The 25395-nt window shown below is 40.5% G+C and overlaps 1 protein-coding gene across 1 annotated transcript in view; it reads left to right on the top strand.

Moving 5' to 3' along the window:
* The window catches only part of PGM5 (phosphoglucomutase 5), an 83625-nt gene that overhangs the window by 27831 nt on the left and 30399 nt on the right, over window positions 1-25395 (top strand). Inside the window, exon 7 of the mRNA XM_084503994.1 lies at window positions 22502-22617. Within this exon, the coding sequence (XP_084360120.1) occupies window positions 22502-22617 (116 nt within the window). The remainder of the gene's footprint in view (window positions 1-22501; window positions 22618-25395) is intronic.

Genomic DNA, 25395 nt, shown 5'->3' with positions numbered 1-25395 from the left:
AGCGTTTTTTCCCTTCTAACTTTCAAATACATTATGCAGCTAAATGTTTTATTTATATAAATATGCCATGATTCAAAAGCTTTGTGGAGGAAAAAACAGCAATTATTGTTACAAGGCACTGCAATCCTTTCATTAGTTCTGCCTTAGTTTCATTTCTACAATGCACTTGTAATCTAACTGTTACCCTCAATGTATTGTGTATTTTTGAACTTTCCGGGACAGAATGAATTGTGTTTTTGTGTTTCTCAGTGGCTGCATTTCATTTCTTGGAAAGAAGCGTACAGAAAGCATGTCTGTGTACTAGGAAATATCTGTAGGAAACCCTGTGTTGTCCTCTATGGCTGAAAGATCCTGTGGCTTACATCTTTACTTTGCACACAGTTTAGGTTTTGAACCTGAAAGAGATTCACTGGCCGATTCTGACCCTGAGGCAACCGACCCTACTAAGAATGGTGGGTTGCAGTTATGCAGTTAGTTGCCTTCTGGCCTGTGCTTGAAGTGGGCAGCTATGGCCCTGAGCCTGGAACGAACAGGTTCATTGGTTGTACAGTGAACAGTTTTCAGGACTGAGTGCAGAAAGTTGTATTGAAAACTCTCGACATTTATCGATGAAAAGATGAGTTGAAAGCTTTACTGTGCTCTGTTTCCAGCTTAAGTTATGACTGTAAATTAGGTCTACTTGTATAGCTTGTCTGCCAAACTTAGAGAGAACAAGATTTTGTGCTTGGTGGGACATAAACATATTCTGTAACTGTGACTGATTTATTAAGAAAGAAGTTTATCTGGAGTCTTAACAAACAAACTTTTGTCTGGACTTCCTCTGCCACATCTGAAAACTACCTGAAGCAAAAACACTATTTTTTGCAAATCATTTTGAGCAGGTCTTGCACTTTGCAATGGACAGATGTTGGGAAATAGTCCAGAGTTGCCCTAGTAAAGTCCCCAGTAAAGTCCAGTCTTCTTAGTGACACATCTGTCTTATATCTGAAAATGTATGTAAATATGAATAAGCAACAAGAATTTATACAAATGTCTTGATAAAAAAGTCCAAAAGCATTCTAATTAAAACAATCTGAGGCATTGCTCAGCAAGTCACTTGAAGACTTTGTGACTACTAAAAAAGAGTTTAAAATAAAGTCCCCTTTTACTTTCAAGAATTTATGTAGTCTTATTTTTGGCTTTAACCTTGAAAGGCTCCCATGTGGATTAGCATGTCTGAACAAGTTTCATCTGTATCAGGCAGCACAGCTGGTATCAGCCCAAGAGTGACCTCTCCCATCAAAGGATTTTTGTAAATTGGTGACCTTCATGGAGAAGGCTTCCTGCTGATATCAAAGAAAACCTTTCTGGCACAGAATTTCAGAACAGTATGTTTAAAATTCTATTTCTTATAAGTATTTTTTAAAGTGTGATCTTCTGGTAAATTAATAGATTAGATTGTTTACAAATTAAGAAGACAGAAAATTGTTCTTTACATTCTGTTGGTTTGGAAGAAGTTCTCTGTAGAACTGTGATAGAGCCATGGTACTTTACACCCTTCAGAGAAATACAGGATTCCTGTAAGAACAGATCTTACTTTAAGACTTAGTCGCTTGAATTGTCAGATTTATTTTGGAGGAGCAGAAACATTGTCTTCCGCTTCCTTTTGTGGAGTAATGAAAGAGGCCTATGATCTTTCCAGAATCAGAATAAGGAGGTGAAAGTTATGTGTGTGTGAGAGAGAGTGCTCTTAGGAGAACCTAGTATTAATGGAGAATGGAGGTTCCCTTTCTTAATAGTCTTCTAAGTTACCATTGAAGCTCTGTTTTTAGTATGAGTCTGAGAAATCACTTAATTTCACATAGTACACTGCAGTCAAAACTTAATTAAATTCTTTCTATAAGCAGAATATATGAAAAGTGCTGGAATACTCTGGTAATTTCTACTATAAGAATATTCCAGATTCCAGATACAAAGAAAATCCAGTATCCAAATCCAGTATTCCAAATATAAAGAAGACAGAGCTGGGTTCTTTCCGGTGGTGCCCAGTGACAGGACAAGAGGCAGTGGGTACAGACTGAAATAAAAATAGGATAGTGCAGGAGTCTACCTGTGACCTGTCCTGTATATATGTTTATCAGTGATCAGGAGAAGGGGATGGAGGGCACTCTAACCAAGTTTGCAGATGATACCAAATTGGAAAGCGGTCTGTTGTTATGCCAGAAGGTATCAGAGGGGCCTGGACAGCTGGGAAGGACAGACATGGACCTGATGAAGTTCTGCAAGGACAAGTGATGAATCCTGTCCCTAAAATGGCAGAGCCCTGCAGTGATGCAGGCTACAGGCAGAGGAGCTGTAGAGCAGCTCTGTGAAGACCTGCTCTTGGGTCCTGGTGTGCAGTGAGCTGGATGAGGGCCACCTGTGTATCCCAGAATCAACAGCAGTCTTGGATGTATGAATGAGAGCATGGCCCAGAGCCAGTTGGAATCAATTATTCTCAGCACTTTTGAAAACACTTCCACATACTGTGTCTGGACCAGGGATCCCCAACACAGGAAAGATCTCAAGCTGGAATGAATTCAGTGAAGGGTCGCCAAGACAGCTGGGGGTTGGAGCACAGGCCCTTAAATAAGTGTTGGGAGCTGTGGGTTTGTTCAGCCTGGAGAAGGGATGTGTTTGTCAAGACATAATAGCAGCCACCTGTAGTATCCACCTATATAAATGTTGTCAGGATGGAGCATGTCACAGCTATGTATGGTTAGAGGACAAGAGACAACACATAGTTTGGAACAAGGGGGTTGTTCCAAACCCATCTGGATAAAATAATGAGCAACCTAGTCTTATCTCATATTTGACCCTGACTTGGTCAGGAGGTTGGACTAGAGACCTCCCATGATACCTTACAGTCTGAACTTTTTTTTTATTGTGCTGTGGCCCTATGAAGAAACCATTGCTGGAACATTCTGGTGCTGCAGGATTGTTAAGATTGCCAGCATTCTTGCAGTCCGGTAGTTAACATGATTATCAGCAAAGTGATGTACAGAAAACTTCTTAGTTTCACTTCTTTCACTTTTTGTTCTCTTTTAAATCAAAGAGATTCGCCAGCTGTAGAAGCTGCACTTTTTTCCCCTTTTTTTCTTTTTTTTTTTTCTTTTTTTTTTTTTTTTTTTCTCCTGATAATTGTCTGAGCTATCCTGCTGACTCTGAGAGGATGTGTGCAGTATTACAGTAGTTGGGAAGTGAGGAAGAAAAGGCTGTGGAATTAGCCAGTAACTTCTGACAAGTACCTAAGACTGTTGTTTCTCTGTTACTTGGACAATTCAAAGTACTGAAACTCCATCCTGAATAGCTGTCAAAGCACAGTTTGGTGTCACAGGTTGTAGTTATATTAATATCTGTTTTGTATCTTTATTAATGAGCATAGGCACAGTGCCTTTTTTAACAGCTGACCTCACTGTAATAGGCCTAAACAGGCTAAATATCATTGGTCACATGTGTACTCCAAATTACTGAAGAGTCTTTTCCCTGTAGTTGATTCATAGGATTCTTGATTTTTTTTTGGTAAAAGGTCACAGGTCTTGCCAATTGTTAATGATGTCCTTACTGAGACTCACCTACGGGCATGAACATATGGACAACAACCTCAGTAAGGATTTTCAGAATAATGTGAGACATGTGCCCCTCTACGCCTCTCATGAGAAAGCTGTAGGCTACGAAATTTTATTTCCTTTCCCTGTAGCATGCATATCTTATGGGTCCTATTGACATTTCATTTTTATACTCAGTATGAAATTCTTGCCAAATCCTTAAATAGGCAAAGTCCAGTACTGATATTAAAGACCACCTAGTTCCAATCCCCCTGTCATGGGCAGGGACACCTCCCACGACACCGGGCTGCTCAAAGCCTCATCCAGCTGGGCCTTGAACACCTCCAGGGATGAGGCATCCACATCGTCTCTGGGCAACCTGTTCCAGTGCCTCACCACCACCTGAGTGAAGAATTTCCTCTTATCATCTAATCCAAATCTCTCCTCTTTTAGTTTAAAAGCATTCTCCCTTGTCCTGTCATTATCTGCCTTAGCAAAAAGTTTCTCTCCGTCTTTTTTATAAGCCCTCCTTAAATATTGAAAAGACGCAATGACATCACCTTGGAGCCTTCTCTTCAGGCTGAATATCCCCAGCTCTCTCAGCCTTTCTTCATAGGAGAGGTGCTCCAGCCCTCAGATAAATTTCTTAACCCTCCTCTGGACCCACTCTAACAGCCCCACATCTTTCCTGTACTGGGAACCCCAGACCTGCAGGCAGCACTCCTGGTTGGGCCTCACAAGGGCAGAGCAGAGGGTGACAATCCCCTCCCTCAACCTGCTGGCCACTCCTCCGCCAATGCAGCCCATGATGCAGTTGGCCTTTTGGGCTGCAAGTGTGCACTGCTGGCTCATGATGAGCTTTTTGTCCACCAGAACCCCCAAGTCCTTCTCTGCAGGGCTGCTCTCAATGAGTTCTTCTCCCAGTCTGTGCTCATGTCTGGAACTGCCTCGACCCAAGTGCAGCACCTTGCTGTTAGACTTGTTGAACCTCATGCAATTCACATGGGCCCACTTCTCATGCTTGTCCAGGTCCCTTCTGAAGGCATCTTTTCCTTCTGGCCTATTAACTGTACCACTCAGCTACGTATCATCTGCAAACTTGCCAGGGGTGCACTCAGTCCCACTGTCTGCATCACTGTTGAAGATATTAAACAGCAGTGGTCCCAAGACTTGAGGGACGCCAGTCATCACCAGCATCCACCTGGACAGTCATTGACCACCACTGTCTGGGTGTGGCTTTCAAGTCAGTCCTTCAATCCAGTGAATGGCCCACCCTTGAAATCTATTTTTCTCCAGTTTGGAGATCAGGATATCATGTAGGACTGTGTCAAAGGCCTTGCAGAAGTCCAGGTAAATGACATTGGTCAGGCTTGCTTTGACAACTGATGCAGTCACTCCAACATAGAAGGTCACCAGATGGGTCAGGCACTGTTTTCCCTTGGTAAAACCATGCTGGCTGTCTTGGATCACCTCCTTTTCCTGCATGTGCCTTGACATTGCTTCCAGGAGGATTTGTTCCGTGCTCTTGCCAGGCACAGAGGTGACACTCACTGATCTGTAGTTCTCTGGGACTTCCTTTCTACCCTTTTTAAAAATTGGAGTGATGTTTCCCCTTTCCCAGTCACCGGGGACTTCACCTGAGTGCCAGGACTTTTCAAATATGCTGGAGAGAGGCTTGGCATCTCCATCAGCCAGTTCCCTCAGGACCCTGGGATACATGGCATTGGGTCCCATAGGCTTGTACCTGTTCAGTTTCATCAGGTGGTCTCAAATGTGCTCTTTGCTTATAGTTGGAGGGACTTTGCTCTCCCAGCCCTCGCATAGAGGGTGAGGGACTTGAGAGATGTGGGAAGCCTGACTGGCAGTGAAGACTGATGCAAAGAACTTGTTGAGGACCTCAGCCTTCTCCATGTCTTAACTAGATATGTACATATATAGATGTTAAACATATATATGCATATGAATGCAGAAATAGTAATGAAAAGTGATTTTTTGTGTCTCAGCAAGGAAGGGCATGAATAACGTTAAGTATTACTGCAATACATCTGGAGAACGTGGTCACATGCTTACCAGATGGTTGGACTTTTCAGTCATCGGTACTATGAACCCTCTGCCATCAAACCTCGGATTCTGTGTGGATCTACAGTACATGTGTGAGCAATTTCACCTCACAGAGACTCTGAGCAATGTGCAAACTGGTTTTATTATGTGAAAGACAAAATTCTGTTAGCTTATGTTGCTGCCAAAGCACATCTCTCTCTTATTATATACTCACACAAATGCTTGTATTTGCAAGTTGATTTTACCAGAGCAACTTTCATCTCTTGCTTTATCCTTGCTTTTAGCATATGTGTATTTAGATACTGTATATATGAACAGCTGTTTCTAGTGATTCTATTAGAGTTGGTATGAAGGGGACAATGAAGTTTTCACATGGCAGGGAGTCACAGGCTCTCTGTCCTGAAGGTTATACTTCCTTTGGGAGCTGACTCTTAAAACATTTATGAAAGAGGGTGCGAAGTTACACATTTTGGATTTGAATCTCAAACTGATGACTAAAGCAACATGAGAACAGCATCTGGTATGGAACATTATGATGGGTACACCTGTTAGCATCCCACACAATGAAGAAAACAAATCCATAATAGAGTTACACAGACTGCTTCATATGAAAAGCTTTCCAATACATTTGTAACCAAGAGAAACAGACAGAAACAGCATTAGTTACTGTAATACTGTTTGTCAGAAGTTTTCAAACTCAAAAGTTTGAGTTCATGGAAATATTGCACAGTTTAATGTCAGAATGATGACATTTTCATGTAGAATCATAGAGTTATTAAGGTTGGAAGACACCTCCAAGATCATCTGGTCCAACCATTCCCCTATGACCAGTATCACCCACTAAACCATGTCCCTAAGCAACATGTCCAACTTTCCTTTAAACGACTCCCAGGGATGGTGACTCCTCCACCTCCCTGGGCAACCGTTCCAAGGCCTGACTACTGTTTCTGAGAAGAAATGTCTCCTCATTTCAACTGAACCTCCCCTGGCGCAACTTGAGGCCTTTCCCTCTAGTCCTATCACTGGTTATCTGCCAGAAGAGGCCGACACTCAGCTCCCCACACCTTCCTTTCAGGAAGTTCACCAGCTTCGTAGCCCTTCTCTGGACATGCTCCAGGGCCTCTATGTCCTTCTGGTACTGAGGGGCCCAAAGCTGAACTTGGTATTCAGGGTGCAGCCTTACCAGAGCTGAGTACAGGGGCTGATCACCTCCCTGGTCCTGCTGGATACACTGTTTCTGATCCAAGCCAGGATGCCGTTGGCCTTCTTGGCCACCTGGGCACACTGCCGGCTCATGTTCGGGTGAGCATCAACCAGGACCCCCAGATCCCTTTCCTCTACACAGCTTTCCAGCCATTCTGCCCCAGGCCTGTAGCGTTGCATGGGATTGTTGTGGCCAAAGTGCAGGACCTGGCACTTAGCTGTGTTAAGCCTCATCCCAGACATCATACATATATATGCATATATAAAGAGGAATAGTTTCCTATATATGTAGCTGACTACTGTAATGCATAAATAATGTTTACCCTAGCTGATTTGCCTGTGAGACCAGTACGAAGTTTCATGTTTTTATCATTATATTGCTTGTATTACTCATTTGATATTCTGAGAAGTATGGACTTTGTTGTTGATGAACCCACATTAATATTGGTGTTTTTATTAAGGTTTTGGTGTAGCAGTAGTGTTTATTGTCACTAAAACAACATCATGAAGTTGCCAAGATGTTACAGCGTGAACTAAATCACAGCCCATAGATTTCCTTTAAGGATTGCTCCATTCTGTTTCTTTTGCTTGGTACTGTGGATCTCAGATGTGGCATGCATACAACTACAGTACCATAAGAGCCTGTGCTGCATCTGTGTGTGCTCTAGAAAGCTTTTATATCAAATTGGCATTTATTTCCCTCTCCAACTAGCAAAGTTCATCAGTACCTTCCTGCTACTCCACTATGCCCTTTTACTCAAATGACATAAACATAACTAATCTTTATAGCTAATATAGGTTAAGAGACATCTGTAATCATTGTAATTCACATTCTTTATGGGATTTTCAGGAATTGTTTTTTACTCCATGCTTCAATTTTCTTCACATTTTTCATATTTTCTTTTTACTGTGTACTTCTACTGTGTACTTTTTGGCTAGGAAGAGTGAGAGAGCAACTCCACACTTTGTGTGTTTTCTGCCACAAATTGCCACTACAAATACTGTGACCCTAGACAGTAAAATTATCCTCTCCTCTCCCTCCTTGAAACTGACAGAATGTAGTCTCTACGGATACACTTGGAGTGTATCTGCAGATACACTCCAAGGTACAAGGTGGCATACTAAAGGTATCATTCCATACCTTTTTTCCCCAGTAACTCTTAATGTTTTTTAGAGATGTAGACTCACAGCATGCTACATGTCTCCTGTAGTATGCCAGAGAGCCTCCTTGCTTGAAGTCAATGTCCAGACATCACAGGCGGTTTGTCTGGCCTGCAGAATCTTTCTGTGATTCTGGGGAGTGACCAAATACCTATGTAGCAAGTGTCTCTGGACATTTATTGCTGGGTTGTGTGAAATGAGCTTGGTCATAGATCTATTTGTAAATTGGAGAATTAGTGTTCTTTTGCAGCTGTTGCAAACTGGCTGATCATTAGTGCTAGGGTAGTTTGCTGAATTGTTTTACCTCTGCAGTAATTCCATGTCATATTTTTTCAGTCTCTTTTTTTTCCCATGTGAATATTGACTTCTTAGGGAAGATTGGGCATGATGCAATCCTAAGGATTGCTCTCCTGTGGGCCAGACAGCATTGATTGTCCACACCAGCTCTTGGTTCTTGAGTCTTCTGGAACTGAGAGCTAATTCTATACCCCTCCTTGCTATTTGAATCTTACTTAGATAGTTCTACAGAAGCACAAGAAATTTTGGTCTAACACCATATTAGTCTATGAGTTCACGGCAAGCATGCCATGATCTGATGCAACAGTAACATTGCTTCTTATTCAAATGAGTCAGGTACATCAAAAGATCTCAATTTCTTTTTGTCAAACTTCTGTACAAATGTAATTTGTTTTGTTCTTTCTCCCATAATTTAGCAATGTTTAAGGCCTGATTCATGCTTGCCTTTGCCAATTCTAGGATCTTACTGAGTTTGTTACCATTTTGAGCTGTGTGCTCATCATACAGTTTACATCTGACTACTTCTCTGCTTTGCAAAAATTGGCTTTGAAGTGGGTATCACTCAGACAGTATAATTAGAGAGACTGAACTGAGGTTTCTATAACTCACTGGCTTGAAGTGTTGGTAGAATGTCATGCTGAGCTTACCATAACAATGTTTAACTGTAGCTTAGACTAACCCATCAGACTCTTCCTTTTCTATTCTTATAGCCACCATCAAATGCAGGAAGAATCAAGCTCCACATATCGTATGTTTTCAGAGTAACATTTTGTTACTCGTACCAGATGGATCCATTCTTTGTGGTACTGAAGAACGTTGTGGAAAGCCTTGCAGTATCTTCTTAGAAATTCTTCAGAAGGATCATTCAGCACATTACAGTTTGTTAATCATGAATGGCTGAGAGTCCCTGTAACGCTTCAGTATGCCTCAGAGTATTTCCATACCTGAGATAAAATAGGCAAGGGGTCTATTTAATTCCTCCTGTGCCCATTGCTCATGTCCCAATTTAAGGACAGCCCCTTATTTATACACCCTTTATTTAACCTGCTATCTTTAGGATCTTTTAAACATCACCCTTTAACTTGGGAGACTGCTCCAAGCTATAATAAGTGAGGCAAATCCATGTGGGCAGAGACTGAGAGGACTAAAATAACTTATTAACATTAATTAAGTGTTCATTCTAGAATGTTTTCTTTCCCCATGTGGATGTGATGAGATGCCCTTCCTCCCTCAAACTCTGGAGTCTGTTCATGCCTGATTGGTATCAGGCATGAAAATGAGGGACCTGCAGGGTCTAGGCAGGAGGAACGCATGCAATATCTAGTCTCAGCACAGACAAATATCTCAACTCTTTCCAGTAACACTAAAGAATTGCTGGGGTTCCTTATAGGGTGTGTGTTCACAGTATCCTGTTTTTCTATATAGATGTACACAATGAGGAGAAATCAGGAGCAAGAGGATGAACACAACCATTTTTGTGCATTTAAAGTACCTCTTCCCTCCCCTTAAAATAATAAACCTTTGAACTTATCTTTATTTACACAGACCTATCCACCTTGGCATAATTTTTTTTTTTTTTTTTTTTTTCTCTTCATAAGGAACAGTATTTCTATCTGCAAGGTGCTGGATTTGTTAGCAGATTTCTTGGAAGCAGGCTTTACAGTGCAAGTAACTAGTCTTGATTTTTAGTGGGTGCTTAATACTCAATAAAGGAAAATAGTTGACTTTTGCCTTTTGGCACCAGTTCAGCAAAATACTTAAGCATACACTTAACTTTCAGGCTTGTGAGAAACCCCAGAGATTTGAATGGAAATATGAAAGACCTTTTTAATAGTTTATTTAAAAAAAAAATAAAAATAGAGAATTAAAAAAAAAATCACAAAGCACTCTTTTTTCCATGACTTCAATGTTTTTATCTTTTCCTCCATTTTATTATGTGCTATCCTTGTTACTTTTTGGCTCTGAGCCTTTCTATAAAACACTTGTTGTTCTGTATAGTAGAAGCTGCAGTTGTACCGTGACCGGGTCAGCATTCTCTTAGCATAAGCCTCCCAGATTGCTTCTCTTCATAAATCTCAGCATGGGTGGCACACTCAAGCAGGGCTGAGAAGACATAAGAAGACATGGAAATGGTGTGGAACACAACTCAGAAAGCTGGGTTGCTTGTTCACAGACAGTATTCTAGTTTGAAAGCATATAAAATCTGTGAAGTTTCTCCATCTCAGGGAAGAGTGCCTGTATCATGCCTACATCACTCAGTGCAGTGTTTTTTTTCTGGAAGCCTAAGTAAGCCCATATGTCTATATGGTATAATACAGAGCAGTGCAGAGACACTAGTGGGAGTCCCACTGCATGTATGTTTGTGCTAGCAAGGCACCAGGAGACCAACCAGCAGAAGAACAGTGCCCTACTGATGAGACCAGACTGCTTCCTGCCTAACAGAGAAGCTTCTTCACAGTGAGGTTAGTAATCCCTGAACCATGCTGTGTTGCACAGTATGACATACTTTACTATCTATCACTTGCACCTTCAGAGCAGGATGGCTTTGTGGAGGTGAACCTGAGAAGTGCAGTAGACTTATTTCTTGTCCTTTTTTCTTGTTTCTTGTCCAGCCATGACTATATTTTCTTTCATACACAGCAGAAAAGAACACCAGTATAAATTCTAAGACCAACACTTTCTATTAGCAAACTCAGTGCAGATATAGACATTAGGGCTGATGGTCAGTCTGCATTTAAACACAGTAGATTCATTTTGGCTTGTAACATTCAATGGGAGAGAAATGGAAGACAAGTTGGTCATGTGAGGAACCCAACACAGGTAAAATTCTTAGTAGTTTGGAAACAGGATTTTCCATTTATCTAATTCCTAACAAAAAGTATCTGAGAATCATTTCTAGCAGTTAGATGTGAATTCACATAAGGTCTGGTTCCCCCACCTGTAATAACAGCAAAAATATTTATTTTGTAGTGAATTATAATTATATTTAAATTAATTTTTATTTTAAACAATTGGATGATTATTTTTTTTCTCTTGACCTTTGAACATGCTTATTATTGGAGTATTCTAATTTTAAATGCAGTTTCAAGAAAGTGCTTCTTAATTACTCTGCTTGTAGAAAACACAACCAAGTCAGTATTTATCTGGTTCTATTTTAGTATTATTGTGCAAAAGTCTAGCATCTAGCAGTTGTGTCTGTTTATGATTTTTTTCTGAACATGCTAAAATTTGTCAAAGTGTTGAGAATTTTTTTAAAAGGCTGATGGAGGAGATTTGGGGAGGGATTCTGGAGACTGCAAAGAATTGTGTGTTTTGTACTCTGAGCTACACTGATTTGTTGCTGACAGCACTGTCCATACCATGATAGCCTGGATGAGCAGAAACAGATGTTGTAGGTTCATTGGCTGGTTTCCTGTCTGAAGGACGGGTTTCTAACAAAGTTCAGTTTTACTTGGTAGGATTTCTTTAATGCTCTATTTACTTGAAAAGAAGGAAACTTAGGTAGATAACATATGCACAAACTTCAGTTAAATTGAATTAAACACGTAACTCTTCAGAGAACTTTTGTCTCCCATAGAATCTCATTACTAGGACGCTTTGATATCATCCAAACTTTACAGGGGAACTTATTAACCAAAGCTATATTTAAAGGCCTTAAAACCTAAGCCTATCAGGTCTCCCTTAGGGCAACTTCTTAAAAGTGATTTAACTTCTCGGAAAGAGATAGTTTAATGCCTCATAATCCCCTTAGGCACAAATTGGAGATGGTAACAATCTCACTGCAATAATATGCATGTAACTACTGTTTGGTAGTTTTAACATTGGCAGTAATTTCATATCTCAATAGCTACAACAATAATGAAGTTGCAGCACATGCAAATGTGGGGTGAAAAATTTCATCTTTGAATGCTCTCTATTTTATTCATTAAAAGTGCATTTACCGTGCCTAGTCACCAGTTAATGGCATTTCATTCTAGAGCAAATTAGGGAGGCTGGTCTGAAGTATGGTATCCATAAAAAGTGTAGTTACACAGTGGACAGGAGTATCCTGTCAGTTCTGAAGGCAAAAGCATACACCATAAGGAGCTCTGCTGGCCATTTTCCCTTTTATCACTTACTCCCTGAAAAGTGAAGAAGAGGAAGAGGCTTTCTGCAGCCTTTTGGCAGAGTTTGCAAGTAGAGCTGTGCTGCATCTCTGCATCTGCTGTCCTGCTTAGAAACATGTTTCAGTTTGGCAGTGCTCCACAGCTGGCTATGAAGCTGACACAGAAATTTACTTCTACCGCCTGTGACTGAATCACGAAGTTGCCTGTTGCGCTTGGGACACAAATTAGTTTAACACTGTTTTGTAAAGTGTCTCATGTACTTCAGAAATTGCTGTCTTTCTGTCTTTTTGTTTGTCTTTATTTATTTATTTATTTTTCACAAGGGGCTTGTAAAATTTGACTGAGGTGTTACAGAATGTATGCAAGAAAACTGGGCAGTGTGAAACATTGAACTGTGTGTTCACACCATGGCCCACAGGTGGCAACAAGCAAAGTAAGTTATGCCAAGGCCCCACTGTGTGCATGTTTTTGATCCTGAGTTCCCTTCTCAACTCTCCTCAAGTCTGCTCCTACAGGAGTCATGGAATCATAGTCACAGGATGGTTTGGGTTGGAACGGACCTTAAAGATCAGCCAGTGATTGTAGCTCACCAACCCCCCTGCCATGGGCAGGGATACCTCCCTCCAGAACAGGCTGCTCAAAGCCACATCTAGCCTGGCCTAGAGCACTTCCAGGGATGGGGCATCCACAGCTTCACTGGGCAAACTGTTCCAGTGCCTCATCACCCTCCGAGTGAAGAATTTCTTTCCAATATATAACCTAAATCTACTTTACCTAAATCTACTTTTTTTTTTTTATTTTTTTTTTTTTTTAAGTTTAAAGACATTACTCCTTGTCCTATCACTATGCTCCCTGACAAAGAGTCCTTCTTTTTATTTAAAATAAATAAATAAATAAATAAAATAAAAAATCCAGTGAACTTCAAAGGCCCAGGGGAGATATTAATTTTTTAAATAATTTGTTTTAGGAATTTATTGCCAAGGTGCTTATCTTGCATGCAATACTTCATGTCCATGCAGTATAGTGGTGAAAATGAACATGTTTCATGTAGATCAAATAAGTTTCTGGTATGTATGGTTGCTGTGTGTTACAAGGCATGTCTCCCACAGTATTCTCCTGGAGAAGCTGGCAGCCCATGGCTTGGACAGGCACATGCTTTCCTAAATTAAAAAGTGATTGGACAGCCAGGCCCAGAGAGGGGTGGTGAATGTAGCTAAATCCAGATGACACCAGTGGTGTTCCCCAAGGGTCAGTGTTGGGAAATTAATCTCTTTAATATCTTTATTGATGACGTGGATGAGGGAATTCAGACCACCCTCAGTACATTTGCAGATGACACCAAGTTGAGGGGAAGTGTCAATCTGTCAGAGGGCAGGAAGGCCCTGCAGAGGGACCTGGGCAGATTGTATCGATGGGCAGAAGCCAATGGGATGAGGTTCAACATGGCTAAGTGCCGGGTCCTGTACTTTGGCCACAACAACCCCATGCAACGCTACAGGCCTGGGGCAGAGTGGCTGAAAAGCTGTGCAGAGGAAAAAGATCTGGGGGAGTTGGTTGATGCTCACCTCAATGTGAGCTGGCAGTGTGCCCAGGTGGCCAAGAAGGCCAACGGCATCCTGGCTTGGATCAGGAATAGTGTATCCAGTAGGACCAGGGAGGTGATTGTCCCCTTGTACTCAGGTCTGGTGAGGCCGCACCTTGAGTGCTGTGTTCAGCTTTGGGCCCCTCAGTACCAGAAGGACATAGAGGCCCTGGAGCATGTCCAGAGAAGGGCTACGAAGCTGGTGAAGGGCTTGGAGCATAAGTCCTGTGAGGAGCGGCTGAGGGCACTGGGGTTGTTTAGTCTGGAGAAGAGGAGGCTTAGGGGAGACATTATTGGTCTGTACAACTGCCTAAAAGGAAGCTGTGGGGAGCTGGGGGTCAGCCTCTTTTCACAGGTAACTAGTGATAGGACTAGAGGGAATGGCCTCAAGTTGCACCAGGGAAGGTTCAGGTTGGAGATGAAGAGACATTTCTGCTCAGAAGGAGCAGTCAGGCATTGGGATGGGTTGCCTAGGGAGGTGGTGGAGTCACCATCCCTGGGGGTGTTCAAGGAAAGGTTGGACGTGGTGCTTAGGGACATGGTTTAGTGGGTGACATTGGTGATAGGGGAATGGTTGGACTAGATGATCTTGGAGATCTTTTCCAACCATAATGATTCTGTGATTCTATGATTCTATGAAAGTAGGTAGTGTTTATATGACTTTCCGTTTCAGCTGGGATAATTTTTAGTTTGTGTTGCTGAAAGCAATTAAACACAGGGAAAGGCCAATGTGAGACTAAGAAACAGAAGAGATTATTAGAACAGTGAGTTGGCACCACGCTTAATGCTGCACGAGTGCCAGGAGACTCCATTGATAGAAAGGGAATTCAAACTGTCTTGAATAAAATTTAGCAGTAATAGGATTTCTGCAGTTATCAGCAATTTGTAACCATACTCAGAACTGTGGCCAGGTGAAAAAAATCACCTGAAGTTGCCAATTTTCAAGACAGAAACTACCTTGAACACCTGATATTGATTTAGTGCACTTATAGTCTACCCACAGAAGCATCTTAGAGTTAAAACTTTGAAGGGGGTGGGGAGGTGGCAAAAACAAAAAAAGCCAAACATTTTTAGATCCTTTGTAGTTAAAGTGTCTTCAGGTGCTTTTTGTTTATCAGTTTCAGTTACTGTAATCTTTCTCTGTGAGATGCAGCATACTTGAAAGCAGAAAGAAAATTAACTTGAAAATTAATTTGCTGTCTTGTAAGTACTTTTTTTTTTTTTTTTTTTTTTTTTTTTCCCCTGCCTTGTGCTCCTGACAGCCTCTCTGCCAACCATAGCAGTTTACATCTTATCTTAGTGACATGTCCTGGTTATCTGTGTTGTGTGTGAGCACTTAGCATTCCACTGCTTTTTGCTTAATAAACTAAAGCCTGGGAGGGAGTAACACTGTAATACTTGACCGTATAAGGGAGGTGACTGTTGTTTTAGTTCTGCTCCTTGCACAATATGCAGTTGAAGCCTTTTAAGGGAAGGTGGTTCAGACAGAGTGAAAACATCCAGAAGCAGAACATCTATTTCACATTATAGTTGGTGCCAGTGCTGGTGCTGTCATTGCTACTGCTGTGAATTTCTCACAGGCTGATACGAGTTTCAGAGCTGAAGAGGAAAGGGGGAGACTTGCAGATCAGACTGCAGAAGAAAGTTAAAACTGTTTAGTTCATGGCTCCAGCAGCTTGAGAAATAATAATGAAGAGGAAGCTGACCAGAGACGAGCAGAATTAGACTTCCAGAGTTGAGAAACAAAGCAGCAAGGAGTTCTGCAGCATCAATGAGAAGAGAACACTTACGTGTAAACATCATGCAGTGAGAATGGAATAGGGACTCTGTGGCTGAAAACACAATGAATATTTTGCCTAAATTTTCAAGGAAGTTTAAAAAAAAATCCTTAACAAAGGGATTTAGAAAGTTGGAGAGGGAGTGAACTAACTAATGCAAAAATTGGATGGAGAAGAAAGTGTGGCAGCATGATAGGAGTTCAATTCTGGATGTCATCTCAGTACTCCAGACAAATGAGATTTTAGGTCTGGTTGAAGGAAACTTAAGTAAGCCTGTGAAGGCAAAGGCTGTACGATGTGGCTAAAAAACGGTAAAACAGGATCTCTAAGAAAGGATCAGAAAAATTGATGTAGACAAACATGTCAGTTATTATGATCACAGAAGTGTCCAGGGAGTTACAAACATTTTGAAGCATCTGAGTAAATAAAATATCAAATAAAATACAGCATTTGTGCAGCAAGGTTTGACTGTGCCAGAAGACTTTATTTCAGCTAGAGAAATGATTTTCTTGATAAATCATATGCAGATCCTTACCTGAGATATTTTTTGTGCTTTGTGTGAAAAAAGACTACAGAAGTGGGAAGAAAAACTATCTTTCTTAGCTTCAGTTAAACCATAGTCTTTACTTTAAAATAAAATACACTTTAGGCGTTAAATGAAATGAGGTTTTTAATCAGCTGGAGATCAGATAATGCAGAGTATATTTCAGTGGCTAAAATAGAGGTTTAGAAGACTCATTGTGAACCATTCTTCTTTTTTAGCCAGCAACTCTGAAAGAAGATCTTACAGGTATCCTTTGAGAAATGCCACTACCACACGCTTCCCTGCAATGACCCGTATGCCTGCCTCTCAGATTCTTTCTATTCCAGTTGACTTTGTTAGGGCTTTGAGGGTGCTTACCCTCCTGCAGAATGGGGCTCTTTGCTGCCTAAGTTATAGCACCTTGTCTACCTCAGCACTGGCTCCACAGAGGGGAATAGGCTTGAAAAAAATATGTCCGTGAAATGCAAGTCTGTATTTTCATGTCTGCTCACCCAAGTGTCTGTGGGCGTACTTCAGATGTGCAGCTGACACCTGTAGGTGCTGGAAGATGAGAGGAAGACATGTAATAGTTACTTCTTTAGTAATTATTTTATTGAAATCTTTTTTTTTTTTTTTTTTTTTTTCTTCCTCCAGGTTAAGACTACAGAATGAATGCAACACTAGCGAGCATTTACCCTAGCGAGCATTAAACCTACAATGCAAAACTCTAGCCAGTTATTTAGACCAGTTCATGAGGCCTGTCAAAGAAAGCCCTTCCTCCAGTATTGTGACCTTTATCTTTGCAGTGAACAGACATTATGACTCTGGCAGGATAATTTTGTTTGATTGACTGATCTATTCTCAGAAGTTATAAACGTTTCACCATGCACAAGAAAGTCAGCTTGCCCCAGGCCATTTGCTGTATCTGAATGATGTGTGTTCATCAGGTCTTTCTGTGGCATTGTAGAGAATAGGTTGGAGTAAACCGTCTAACTTTTGTGACCATATGGATAATTCTGCTTAAACCAGTGGTGTTAGTGCAAAACCACAGTAACTGAGAGGTACCCTCAAGGACCACATTGCCTTGTTTGGACATTTGTGAAAAGTAGTTCATTGTCTTCACTGGATGGGAAACTGAAAGAACAGTCTCACAAGGTTATTCCTTTAACTTTTTGAAATAAAAGAATTTATTTATCTATCTGTTTATTTATTTATTTATTTTCTTCGCAATGGAGAGGTACCTTTTTACACAGTTTAAGCAGGATAGCATTTTTACTGCTGTGCCAAGGAAAATGATTTGGACTATGGAGAGTCCTGTATCCTCTGTTTTCATAGTTAGATGATCTGCATATGGTTAATGAAGTACAAGGAAGATCTGGGACATTCAGATGTTCAACTGTAAGATGATTTATCCACTTGCCTGGTGCAGAACAGGCAAATTTTCCACATTTGTTTCTCAAGGCTTTCAGAAGCAATTTGAACAATTAGCTATTAATTCTTTTTTCCTGACAGAAAATTTTCAGAAGTCCTGATCTTCCTTATGAAGCCTGTTACTATGTTCATTATTACCTTCTTTACGAACTAGCCAGGTCATTCTTTGGTGAGCTGTACTGTAGAGCTTAAGAATTGGCTTAACAGTTCTTGGTTGGTACTAAACTTTTCAGTAATTCTGCTTTTCATTGATGAAATAACTCAAGCTACTTCTTATAGTTGAATTGTGTGCATTTTTATGTTTTAATTAAAAATGGATGGCAAGTATAGGTAGTGTGGGAATAGATCCTGAAAATAAAAATGAGAATCGAGTTGTGCAGTAGAAGGGTAAATGTTGCTACATAGCCTTACAGTAATTACGTTCTTATTGTAACTCACTTTATTATCTCCCCTTATAAAAACAGTAAAAACAGTTTTTTTTTTTTTTTTTAATTTACAAAGCACACATAGTTCTAAATAGTATGTATAACTGTAAAAAGTACAGTCTACTATTTCTTGGAATTTTTCCTTTGTATTTCAGCATACTGCGACCCTAAATGTCTTTAGCTCTGATATGGGCAGAATAACTGAAGTGACTGCCTTACAATATAGGTGGAAGTGTAAATGCCCTATGTCCCAGTCTAGCTAGAGCTACTTAGTGCGACACACAGACACAAGAAACTTTACTGCGTAATCTCATTGATGTAGTGAGCTTTTACGCTGAGAGAAGGCAAGCATGAATACTCTTTGAAGTCAGTCCCATTAAATGTCTGAGGTGAGAAGAACCAGAATGCCCGGGGTTTTCTGTATTCCTTCCACATAGTTCATACTCACAGAACATATAAACACAGGTATATCAACTGTGTGGTTAGACATAAATAGAAAGCCTTTGCTTCAAACAGACTAGGAAAATAAACCTATTCATATGGCATGTTTTCTTCCAGATTTTCTTTTGAATTGCTCTGGAGATACATTCCAACCATTGAGTCAGAACTCTTGACAGTTGACACTTACACCCAGAGAACTCAGAGGGTTAGGTACTGTCCTTACAGAAGCACCACTGCATCAGTATCTTGGTGATGATTCATCATTCAAATGTAAATAATAACATACAAAATTTCCTCAGAAGAGTGGGACAGTGTGTCCATGACCTCTACAAGTTATAATCTCTTTGCAGCAGCAGTTCCAAAACTTATTTTCTGAGAGAAATAGTATTCTGTCTGACCATGAGATCTTATGTAGACAGCAAAAACTTAGTAACCACCTGTCTAACTCCCCAAAATTTAGGGATTCAAGAACTCAGACTCCAGTTTAAATATGCAGAAAGAAGAAGAAAAACTTTAAAAGCTGCATATACGTGTACGTAGACTTGCTTGAACTGTCCTGTAAAGGTGCATTGCTAAAAACATCATAGATTGATTGTTATTTTGGATCTGTGATCGAGTACAATTACTATGACCAATTGTTCTTGCAGAATTACACGTTCCAGGAATCTTCATCATAAGCTTTTTTTTTGCCTAGTGGAATAAATGTCTTAGTGTTTTTTAAACTTGTCATGAAGTCTTATGCTGTATGAGAGAGTGCTGGAATCTTCATTAGTTTGTAGAAACTAACTGCCAAATTTTGGATCACAAGAAATGCAATGCTTATTTTCAGATGGCACTTCTTTTTTATGTATCTGGCTTTGCAGTGACTGAAAGCTCTGATTTTGTCATGTCTACAAGAAAGCAGTTTGGCTGAAAAAAAATTTGGTTTATGGAAGATATATTATTTTATTTTATTTTATTTTATTTTATTTTATTTTATTTTATTTTATTTTATTTTATTTTATTTTATTTTATTTTATTTTATTTTATTTTATTTTATTTTATTTTATTTTATTTTATTTTATTTTATTTTATTTTGTTAACACTCGTGTGATACCTGTCTTGCTTCTTGTTTCAAATGATGTAGATGTACTGAAAATCCCTCCTCCTCCACCACCATTCAATCTCTATTTTCCATGGTTTCGAAGATTTAGTAATTTCCCAATTACAAAATATTTTTTTCCATCTTCTGAGAGTTATTTTCCTATAGCTTGTGTTATTTTTTGTTTGATCTGACACAATACATTATTGCTCTTAATCTGCAGTTTTGAGAATTTTGTTCATCTTCCTGTGGAAAATCATCTATATTTTCCACAGTGGTCATCGGCTGAAAATGTCTCTAGGTAGCACAAAGGCACATGCTCTATTTATTGGGACTTCCACTTTATTTCAGTAAACTGAAAAAATGACGCTCTATTTTTTTAGTGTGCTTTTAATAGCTCTCATCTTCAGTGTTTAGTGATGTCACTAAACACTGGTGGGAAATTTAAGCATTTTGTGTAGAATTTATAAATACAGAAAACTCATTGAATTGATCTGTCCTTCCTTTGCTCACTGATATTTATGCTATGCTGCCAATAACTGTGACTGGTAGATACTGATTTTTTAAAGTTGTCATATTTAAAGTGTACATTCTCCTCAGATTCCTGACCATAGGCACAGATTTATGGGCAAGGCAGGGATAATCTTGGGCTGGGGACAGTAAGAATAGCCTTATATTTTTCCAGTTTGTACCCTCTAGTCATTGTAACACCCCTACACTGAGGATGGGGCTCTTTGCAGTGCTGCTTTGATGAGATGCCAGTCTTGTCAGATATTATAATAATTGCATGTTAATTCAGACAGACTGTTGGTTTATTAAATAGTACTGCTTTTCTGAGGCTTGGAGGTCAAAGAAATATTTTTATGAAGGTTATTGTGGTTTGGGTTACTCAGCTGGGACTGAAGCCTTTTGTTTATTCAGAGCTTTGAAAACAGTACTAGTCCTTGCTCAAAAAGTGACAGTCTAAATGTGGAAAACAGACAGAGAGAGGAAAGCGAATCTCCTCTGTACACAAATTATAGCAGAAATCATTTTGGTTTAGAATATCATATATTGTTGAGTACCTTATTTACTAGATCTTTTGTTTGTTGCATAATATAATGTAACTGTCTTCCCTACAGCACTACTGAACAGTAGTACCTAAAGCTGGCCTGAATTTGCTGCTTCTAACTATTTACTCTGTTAAAGTCTAACTGTTTACTCTGTTTAAGTCTGTGAGAATAAAGAACAAACAAAAAATAATTGCTAGAAACTGTCTCATATTTCACTATAAACTTTATACACATGTATTTATATTTATATTACATTTGTTTGTTTGAAAGACATAGTCTAAATTAAACCCAATACCATAATGATTTCATTATCTGCCTTTTCAGAGCTGGCCTAGTAAACAGAAAACTTTCAACAAGCATAACAGTCTCTGGAAGACTCTCATGCTCATCAAGATAGGTCTATCTGAGGCTGTTTGTCCCCAGACTAGAGGAATACAGAAAAGTGAAAGGGAAGAGATTTTCTTCTCTATTAACAGTACCAGGATATTGGAACATTTCTGCAAACAGAAATATTCCTGGTGTATTATTAGGCTACCTCAAGAGTATTAGTTTTGCTCTTCCAGCATGTTAGTCATTGTTTTCTGTTTGATTGTTTTCTACTTTTTGGCAGGATTGTCCCGTTCCCAGCCTGCAGTTATTGTCACACAGAGATTAAATCCTTTTATGTTTTTTATTTTCTGCAGAGCCAGCTAGAACCCTTTTCAGCTCTGCACTGTATAACATCTATTATGCAGTGATATATCTAAGGGTCAGTAATACAGCTAGTGCTGTATAAACACAAGAGGTATACTTGCCTCTAACTCTACGCAGACATGAAAGCCAAGTTTAAGATAAAACATTCTGATAATTCTTCTTACTCCAAGTACCTCTCTAGCTCTTTTCAAATAAGCATCAGCAACTCTTACTTGATCTCATTTATAAACACCCTTTTTAAGGTGTAACATATAGATACAAAAATAAACACCTGTTCCTAGAATACATGAAAATACTACAGTGTAAACATACTTGTGTCCTGACTGAGACTGGTTTCTGAGACAAGGATCAGTTCTGAATGGTGCTGTTGGTCTGCCATGTTGTATTTTCCTTCATAGTCTAACTGTCAGGAGACAGTGAAACCTACAGTATTCCTCAACTTAAGAAGTTGCCAGCAGGTCAAGGAGGTGATCCTCCCCCTCTGCTCAGCCCTGGTGAGGCCACACCTGGAGTATTGTGTCCATTTCTGGGCTCACTCTTAAAAGAGGGAGATAGAGCGATTGAGTTCAGAGTAGGGCTATGAAGATGATTAGGGAACCGGAGCACCAGTCATACGAGGACAGGCTGAGAGAGCTGGGCCTGTCTAGTGTGGAAAAGAGAAGAATGAGGAGAGACCTCATCAATGTGTATAAATATCTGAGGGGAGAGTGTCAAGAGGATGGAGCCAGTCTCTTTTCAGTTGTGCCTAGTGAGAGGATGAGAGGCAAAGGGCACAGACTGATGCACAGGAGGTTCCAGCTGAATATGTGAGGACACTTCCTTACTGTGAAGGTGACAGAGCACTGGCACAAGTTGCCAAGAGAGGTTGTGGAGTCTCCTTCTCTGGAGATATTCAAAACACTCCTCGATGCCATCCTGCACAATGTGCTCTAGGTGATCTTGCTTGGCAGCGGGGTTGGACCAGATGAACTTCAGAGATCCCTTCCAACCTAAACCATTCTGTGATTCTGTGATCTCAAGCCATATATGGAAAAAAAAAAAAAAAAAAAAAAAAAACAAAGCACTGTCTTAATTGTTGGTGTTTTATTCTGTCTTCTATAGAGTGGCAAAAGTAATGAAGGTTCCTGTGTATGAAACACCAACAGGATGGAGATATTTTTCCAATCTCATGGATTCTGGACGTTGTTCACTCTGTGGAGAGGAAAGCTTTGGCACCGGTAAGTAATACATAATCAAAGATTTCCACAGACTTTTAATGACAATATTTTTTCAAAGTTAAATGAGTCAAAGCCAAAAAAATCATCAAATTAACTCGATATTGTGCTTGAACAGAGGACTGTCAGATGTTGTATCTTGAACATCTTCTTGCAATCTCTGGTGTTCATCTGCTTTTGGAGTAAGAAACATGTGAAAGATGGACATTGTGAAGCCATAGGCAATCCTATCACTGCCCAGACAGTTTTCAGAGGTGTCTGCCACTCTTCTGACTTGAACGATATGTGGAAGGATCTCATTGGTCACACTATAATAGTATTTTTCACAGACTGCAACAACCTTTTGAGGAATGTTGCCTGCATGCACATGGTTCTTGTGGTCTTGTGGATGAGTCTACAAAGCATGAAGATCGGTATGTCTAATGGCATATCTAGCATACCTGTTCCAAACATCCCATGTTTAGAACATCACAATTACTGGAAAGTCAGATGAAGATAAAATCATCCCTAGAATAAATTCAGCTGCATGTCAGCACCTGTTTTCCCTAAGTATTTGTCTCTCATCTGTCCCAAGACCAGTCAACAACAGAGTGCAGAACTCAAGACAAATCTGAGCAGTCCTCAAGAATTCAGTACTGATGGGATTCAGTCAGAGCAAACCAGTAGAGTCTTTACTCTGTAAATCTACACAAACATAGTTTTGGATTATGAGGGAAACTGAATACATTTTACAGTGTTTGGTTTTTCTTTTCTAGATTCTGCCACATAATTTTTTTCTACTTCGTATTAGTAGGGTTATGTTGTAAATGTTTTTGAATAATCACATATCAGAATTACTTGACTTATTCCCTGGCTAATTTTTTCTGTATTTTGATGTGAGTTCCATGGAGTTTGATTTTTTGGTTTGTAATTCATTGGCTACAGCTTTTCACAGAAAATTATTTGTCATGCACTGAAGTTTGGTTTACAAATTTCATGTCACTTTGATTTAGATGACTCTAGTATTTAGTATTAGTTGAGGTTAATTAGAGCAGAATGCTGCTTGTTTAAAAATGAAGACTTCTTTAAGCCATACACATGTCACTTTATACAGTAGACTGTCATTAACTTTCCTGTAGGTATCTGGATTATGATAGAGAAAAAAATAATAAAATGTTAGGTTTCTTTGGGTGCCTGTCTGTAGGAAGTAAAAGAAATTAAATGAACAATGAATGTGTATTTTGCTTTCTGTTCTGAATGTGAATGACTGTCCCAAGATAGGAAACCTAGCTGCCTTGTCTTAACTTCTGTGAGGAGCAGAGATTTGTATTGCCTTGGGTGTATCTTTTGAATGGATATTTTCTAATGGTCTTTTGCAGGGTCATTGAGTGACAGTTCTAGCTTGGAGAGAAGGGTGTTTCTAGAAGTAGGGAGGTCCTGTTCTTTTCGGAATGTACTGTCATTTGCTGCCATATGCTTTTAGACCACATCTCCATTTACCTATGAGAGGTCTTTACTGGGCAATGGTGTTGATTATGATTCTTGTAGATGTTTCTTTTCTCAGGGAGAAGAGAGGAATCTTTGCTTGCTTAATAGAGACTGGCTTCAAAGGACAATTGTCAGGAAAAAATTATGGTTCAGTGTCATTGTTTTATTCAGGTGGGCAGCTGAGCTCCATCACATCCTTTCTTTCACTGCCCCTCCTCAAAAGAAAAGGGGAAGAAAATACAATGCAAAGGGCTCAGGGGCTAAGATAAGGATGGGGAGATTGCTCAATAACTATCATGACGGGCAAAACAGTCTCAGCATAGGGAGATTAGAGGAATTTATTGCCTATTACTAATAATCTAGAGAAGTGGGAAACAAAGGAAAGAAACCAAAAACACCTTCCCCCATCTACCCTCCTCCTCCCTCCCCAAGTGGCACAGGGGAATGGGCAAATGGGTCTGCAGTCAGTCTTCAGCACTTCGTCTCCACCACTCCTTCACAGTCACTCTTTTCCCCTGCTCCCTGTGGGGTCCCTCCCATGGGATGCCATCCTTCCCGAACTGATCCTGTGGGGGCTGCCCACAGGCAGCAGCTTTCCAAGCACTGCTCCCACACGGCTCCGTCCCATGGGGTCCATCCATCCCCCAGGAGCAAACTGCTCCAGCACGGGTCCCCCATGGGTGGGCAGCAGCTCCCCCCAGACCCCTGCTCCTGCATGGGTTCCTCTCCACGGGCTGCAGCTCCGGCCCGGGGCCTGCTCCTGCAGGGGCTCTCCATGGGCCGCAGCCTCCTCCAGGCCACATCCACCTGCTCCACCGGGGGCTCCTCCACCCATGGGGGGGCTGCAGCGTGGAGATCTGCTCCATGTGGGACCCATGGGCTGCAGGGGGACAGCCTGCTCCACCAGGGGCCTCTCCCTGCACAGGCCACAGGGGAAGTGCTGCTGCCTGCCTGGAGCACCTCCTGCCCTCCTGCTGCATTCAGCTGGGGGGATTCAGGGCTGCTTCTCACTCATCTCTCCCAGCTGCTGTTCCCCAGAAGTTTTTTCTTCCTTTCTTAAACCTGTTCTCACGGAGGTGCAAACAGCATTACTTATTAGCTTGGCTCTGGCCAGTGGTGGGGCCCTTAACATGGAACAGCTTCTTGATTCTTCTCTCAGAAGCCACCCCTATGGCCCCACGCTACCAAAATCGTGCCACGTAAACCCACTACAAGCCATTGTGAAAAAGACCAAACACCAAATTTCCCTGGCACCTTGAAAAGGCATGGCCTATATCCATGTTCAGGTCTTCCTAAGTAGGCTCTCTGAAGAGT

The sequence above is a fragment of the Aythya ferina genome (assembly GCF_964211825.1).
Source record: "Aythya ferina genome assembly, chromosome: Z".
NCBI classification, from domain to species: domain Eukaryota; kingdom Metazoa; phylum Chordata; class Aves; order Anseriformes; family Anatidae; genus Aythya; species Aythya ferina.
The sequence above is the reverse complement of the archived record's forward strand: the minus strand, read 5'-3'. Positions and strand labels throughout refer to the sequence as shown.